We start from the raw sequence: 6,887 nt of genomic DNA on the forward strand, positions 1-6,887 counted from the left end.
CATAATGTCATGGATAAAGACTATCATCCGAGCAAGAATTAGAGATGATTGGACTGAGGTAATAATTTAACTTTAAAATCTTACAAATCACATTCAACTTTGAACATTATAATGAAAATAATAGTCAAGTTTTCTTGTTTTTATAGCGGTTCAACAATCATTCCGCATTAACAGATGCCACAATTAGGAAGCTAAGACAAGATTGAGCATCATATCTTTGGAAGAGATGGAGTTAGGCTAAAATAATTTACTTTCAATTCTTTTTGTTTTGATATTGATAGTTTTAGTTTTTAGTTTTATTTGTCATAGCTTTAGTTGTAGTTTGAATTGTGAATAGATAATTTCTGGATATATCAAATGCAAAAATTGATTTTCTAATTTTCAGGTGTGGTAATATTGAAAAAACGAAGCTTTTATAAAAAAAATATACTAAAAAGACATCGGGCGTTGCACTACTCGATGTTAATAGATGTTGATTGACATCACGCGTTGCCATTTTCAACGTCAATTTAACATCAGAAAGTGCATATTACGATATCAAATCCCTTATAATGCCCACTCGAGGGGGAAATTTTATCTGAACGAGAAGGTGTGACTCAACGATATTGACGTTGGTGATCCCATTTTCAGATATCAAATATCCCCTTTCCATTCTACAAAAACCATCCTTTGGATCTCCACTAAGTGTCAAGAGGATTGCGATGGACGTCATAGGATGTTGGTGTGCATAGTTTTCCAACATCGAAAAACGTCGATGATATTTTCTGATGTCAAATTAATGTCTTTCGATATGTTGTTGGCTTATGCTTGGACGTTAAAGACCGAAAAACACCGACATCGGAAGTTTTTTTGCACTAGTAAAACATATGTAGCTCATGTTCGAGAAATTATCATGTCCTTTTATGTAAATAAGTTAGATATAAGATGTCTCATTTACTGAAATTCTCCTTATGTGATGACATTTGAAGAAGTTGAAGGTTTTATGAATTTTTCACTTTGTTGATCCTAGGCCATATATAAAGTCTTTCTCTTTTGTTCAATCCTCTTACAAGATTGCATAATATGACATCATCAAATGGATGACTGGACACACCATCTTTCAATGTGACTTGGGGGAATCTCAGTGAGCCTTAAGTTTTTCATAACCATCCTGAAAGAAAAAAATAATCAAAGTGAGATTCAATATTAATTGTTCACATGAATTACTGTATTAAAAGCTTGAAGTGGTAAAACCATTATCCAACTCAATAATTTTGTGAACTTAGAGTCATTTTTAGTTGTCATATGAGTCTTTTGAAAAAGATATCAACATGTTGGAATGAAGTTTATCTTTTATTTCTAAAATTAAACAAATAAGTTAGTTGCTTCATTAGTGAAATGAAAATTAAAAGTAAATATTACACACGAATCTCTCTGTATCAATCTCTTAAAATGCTTTGAACCAAGAATTCACTTTGTGTGCAATGAACCATTTAAGAATTTCTATTAGAGGCATTAATTTTGCTCTATTTTGTCAATCCTAATTACTCCATTTCTATTGTAATTATTGTCTTATTGCATCAAATCCAAGCACCAACACCACACCAACTCTATAAGAGCATTTGAAAAGCCTTAAGGAATTTTATGTTTATATGTCCTCTTAAATTATATGTCATGGGTTTGTAACCATTTGAATTTTCTCTATATCTCAAATTTTAAACATTGTTAATATATATCCAATATGTTTTATTATGATCACTTATGTGACACACTAGCTGTGAGAAACAAAAATCATCACTCATTCTTTTAATACCTTTTGTAATATAGTTTGTGATGCACAATTTTAAAGATGAACATTTGATGATACAAAGATTTCTCACTAACATAATTTTTATGATTGATACACAGTTTAAAAAAGACACAAACTTGTTACAAAAAAAAAAAATATTACTGAACTTACACTTTTTGTAACAACATTTTTGTCATATGACAGAAAAAATATTTTTGTAGTGATGAACTATTACCGAATTAATTATTTTAAATTGTGTAAATATTTATTAACTTTAGAATTTTGCATTGATCTAATTGTGTAATTATGTTTGTTTTCATTGTTTTTAAATAAAATTTAACATAGTTAAATATATACTTTTATTATTATTAAAAATATTTTGAAAAATATGAATAAATCTCTTATTTTTTTAATATTTTATCTATTCTGAAAATTAAATAACTTTAACTTAATAAATAAATTATTGATAAAATATAAAAATGCGATTTTTTAACCGAAAATAAAGAAATTTATTTAAGAACTTGAAAAGAGATGTTACATTGGAGTAAGAATACTCATGAGAGGTGCTAGAATTAAAAAGGAAAGAAAAAGAGTTGTGTACAAGTGAATCCACTTTAAAAAAACCATGAATTTCAATTAGAGACGTGGGAATCATATAAGCAAAAATGTAAGTTTCTTACTGCTATATCCATTTGACCTTCCCAAATTAGCCACAATACCAATACTAGGGGAAAAATCATTAACACGCAATCGTGAACAGTAGATCGCACCTTCTTCTAAAACAAAAGTTTTCTTTTATACCAAGCCATCATAGTTCATTAGAGATTTGGGGTGTTGTGCAGAGATCATAGACCAATGATACTGTAGCATGCAGTATTAAGCTAAACTCAAACACAACAACCTTATTAAGTTCAGAATTATCAACTGGTACAAATTAATAGCTAGAAGGGCTCAAACCATCTTTCTTTGAAGATTTTTTCGGAAGCTCCTAAATTTCATTGGTTCAACTCTTGCATGCTTGGTGAATATATATATATATATATATATGGCCATTACACACATGTAGTTTTGAGAATTCTGAAGTTTGATAGTTTGCAATTCAACCATTTTGCAGATGGTCAAACCAAAATATATGTCCAACAGTTTTCTACACATGATTCGATGTCTTATATATATGTACTGTGTATCAGTAATACGCACACTCACTTTGTTCTTCTCTTGTTCTTTTTTTCTTTTTTTTTTATCTGATTTTGAACTCATTTTTTTATTAGCAAGAAATATATAAAATATGTACAACCTTTATTTACAAAACTGAAAGAAAGAAATGACGATATTTCTCAAAACTTTCCAAGAGAACTCACCTTAGTAGCTTACTAAATATATCATAAGAATTCACTAGCTGTATAAAGTTTAATTTGACCAAGCACAAACAACATGAGTACGTAATACAATAAATATCTCAAAATTCTAGTGATGTCTTTAGGAAGTGAAACAAATGACTTGTTAGAATCGATGTTTCCTTGTGCTTCTGCAGTCATGATAGAGTACTGCATATTGCTTCTGTCTTCTAAGGCTTCCAACTCATCTCTATGTTGACCATTTTCTAAACAGTTGTATTACTAATTCATCTTTCTCCCTAAGCCTATAACTTAAATACTATAAAATATAATATCTAGATTTTAATTCAAAGATATTATAAAACATTGAGTTCCTTGATTCCACATTTTTCGAATCCTAACTTTTTAATTTAGTTCCTTTATATATGATGTATAAGTTGTGTAATTCAATTGAAACCAAACACGTTCAGAAGTTAGTATACACTAAAAAATACAGATAAAAATTGCTTAATTTAATACTACTTTGTAGTATTTACTTGTGTCAAAATTTGGAAGCACTCTTTCGATGCGATGAAGCTAAAATTTATTAGTTGTTAATTACATTGTAAAACTTATGAATTTGTCAAAGGGATATAAGAATTGTTACTCCCTTTTTAAAATTTTCAAATTCTCAACTTAATTATTAAATTCTTATGCGTTTAGCAAAATTATGTTAACTTATTATCAAACTCTTTTTTAGCTAAATTTTTAAAATTCGTAATAAACTTGGATAAACCCTAATAAACAATTCTTACAATTCAATTTAAAAAAAAAGATGAGTAATTTAAATAATGATAAAAAGATAAACTATAAAAATATATTATAAAAGGGAAATAATGTTCTGAACCTTATTTTAATATCTAGTAATTGACATGTCTTTTAGAATAATAATATTTAAAAAATGTTTTACTTACTCCAAAGCTTTCAAATAATTATATAGAAAAAGTATACATACTATATGTCATTCCTCTTGTAAATATTGCATCAATATCAGTGAAGAAACGTGGAATAATTTGGTAAAGAAGCAATAGCTTATCTCTTGGATGCAAAATATTAGTCCAATTTTCAGAGGTCACGAGATTGATTTAGCTCAATAGAAGGCAGCAAGAAATGAATGGAAACAAGGTAAAATTTAAACGTTCATATCGGTATATATGATAATACATCACTGATTAAACTTTCTCCATGAGACCTTATTGAATGAGTTCATTGGAGGGAGCAGGAAAATAACAGGTAATAATAGACATTTTAGCTGCTGCATGTGGAAGCTGATAACAGCAAAAAAGAGGCAATTTAAAATTGCATTCACAACTTAGTTGATTAGATTTCAAACCGCACCTCAGAAATATTGTAACAGCTAAGTAATTAACCAGTGTAGTGACACGTTAATATTGATTCTACAAACCAAATCACTAAGACATCATTAGTTTTTCATTCTCCTAGCTAATATGCGACATGCATTCCTTGATTACCATGGCATGATTAAATCATAGAATATATATGACAAAGTTGAAAATGATTTTCTGATTTAAGCACCAAAAGTGTGGAAGGGAAGAGCCAATTGATCAAGGAGACCAGTGACAGGAGTGGCGAGTCTAGGTTCATATGCAAAACCATGCAATTCAAAGCCATCATGTGCAATGTAAGGACAAGGTGGAATCCACTGCCACCTCTTCCTGCATATATCAAACAGCAACGCTTTGTCTGTTCCACGAATCATGATCACAATAAAATCCCCATGCCCTACACATTCAAACCCGTTTCCAACTTCTAATTCAGCAAACTGAATATAAAGCTGCTGCGGCATTCTCTCTGACTCCACCCACATCGTCCCACAAGCCTGCAAACTCCACACCCTCAAACTCTTTGGCACGTTCAGCTTGCTCTTCTCAACAGCCGCAACAAGAAGCAGCTTCCCCTTGCACTCAACGAGGTTGGGAGACCTAAGGAACCTCCTCATTGGGGCTTGTATTTTGAACCAGTTGTTTGATGTGATGTCATAAGCCAGGACGCTGAAAGGGCTGCAATTCATGCAGTAAAACTTTCCTTCAGCGTAAACCATTCGACCGGATTCAAGGCTGCAAAGCCTAGGCAGAGAAGAGGTAGTGCCCCACAAGGAGTAAAACCCTCCTCCATCGATGTGAAAGCTTTCAGATGTCAAGTTCTTCACTGCATAAGGAGATATCATGTCATCCCCGGCAACAGTGACATCTATGCAGGTGGGGCTGATGGTTAAGCCAATGGAAGGGAATAGTCTAGGTCTCAACGTTGGAGGTAACTGAGTGATAGAACCAACCAAAGGGTTGCACAGAAGCATGGTCTTAGGACCAGCCTCGTCAGAAACCCAACAAAGTAAACCAGCAGAAGAAGAGGCTGGAGAGAAGCCAGAAGGAACCAAAGCAAAGGAAATGCGATACCATGCCATGTCAGAGGGATCAAAGAGGTACCCTTCTTCACAGGAAGAGGCTGCACCATGTCCACAGCCACTACCGTTGTTGTTGTTCTTGTAGATGTAGCTCTTGCGAGTTTTGTGGTGCTTGAAGAATATGAACCAGTGGCGGTGTGGAGAGACTTGGAGGTATAATTCAAGGAAGGTGTTGGAGAAGAGAAGGGCATACCATCTCTTGCAAACACAACGTGCACGAAAGAAAGCTGGTGGAGGAAGGAAGGCTATGACACGGTCGAGAAGCCTCTGAGGGAGCTTGCTCCATATTCTGCTGTTCATCCATAGACTAGAAGTGCTGTAAGTGGCAGTGGTAAGATTGCTAGTAGTAGTACTACTTCCAGCACCACTGATGGGGAATGTGTACGAAAAAGGAGACGTCATAGAAGGGTGAAAACCTTCCATATATATAAATATATTCGGTTGGCTCGAGATGGATATGTATAAGATTATCTGTGTTTGCTTGGTTAAACACAAAGTAAAAGAGTGGAGGAAATGGGAAATGTTGAGGAGTGTAGTGCAGTTTTTTTTTATGCTAGATAGGCTTGCCTTTAATGTTAAAGGAAAGGTTATGCATGGTTTCTTGTTTTGCTGCGTAATAGTGAGGAAAATGGGTGTGGAAATGATTTTAGGGAACAACCTAAGAGGGGAAAGCAGTGTAGCTTCCACAAGGGAAAACGAAAAAAGTGGCTTTTGGAAGGATAATTGTTGAAGCTGTTGTTGTTGTCATGTTGTTTGCTGACTCCTCCTAGCTATAGCAATCACCTGGGATGGTTGTTTCTGTTCCTCATTTTCAGTGGGGTGTTGGAGAATGGAGAGAAGGGAAGACGGTTTTGGAAGTGAAGAAGTGTGATGCAACACAACCAGAAATGGAACAAAAGACGTGGGATTTAGAAGTTGGTGGTGGTTATGATGTGAAGAAAGAAATTATTGGGTGTTGTGTTTTGGTGTGTTGTGTTGTGGCATTGGTGGTAAGTGGGGACAAGTGTATATATAAGATGAAAGAACATGTTTGGGTTGTTGAATTGTTCATTTGGTGATAGCATAATTAATTAATTAGTGGATGCATATCTGTGTGTGTTGGCATCTTTTGGAGGATGAGAAAGAAAGAGAAAGAAAAGGCAAGTGATTCTGATGAATGCATCTATCATTTCAGTGTTGTTTTGTCAAGGCCGAGGTTGGAAGGACATAGTGGCAGAAAAGTGAGACAGATGCAATTGATGAAAGCGCAACACCCTGCTAGGACAAACACATGGGGGCATATAAAATAGTGTTCATGAGTGTTGATTCAATATTCATC

General features: G+C 33.6%; 1 protein-coding gene across 1 annotated transcript; it reads right to left on the bottom strand.

Annotated features, from left to right (window-relative positions):
- Positions 1-4,490: 4,490 nt before the first annotated feature.
- Positions 4,491-6,521, bottom strand: UFO (F-box family protein). The gene has a single exon (XM_047311757.2). The coding sequence runs from the start codon at positions 5,990-5,992 to the stop codon at positions 4,673-4,675; it is 1,320 nt and encodes a 439-aa protein (XP_047167713.1). The 5' UTR covers positions 5,993-6,521; the 3' UTR covers positions 4,491-4,672.
- Positions 6,522-6,887: the final 366 nt, after the last annotated feature.

The sequence above is a fragment of the Vigna umbellata genome, chromosome 1 (genome assembly GCF_029865625.1).
Source record: "Vigna umbellata cultivar VRB3 chromosome 1, Vumbellata_1.0, whole genome shotgun sequence".
Taxonomy (NCBI): domain Eukaryota; kingdom Viridiplantae; phylum Streptophyta; class Magnoliopsida; order Fabales; family Fabaceae; genus Vigna; species Vigna umbellata.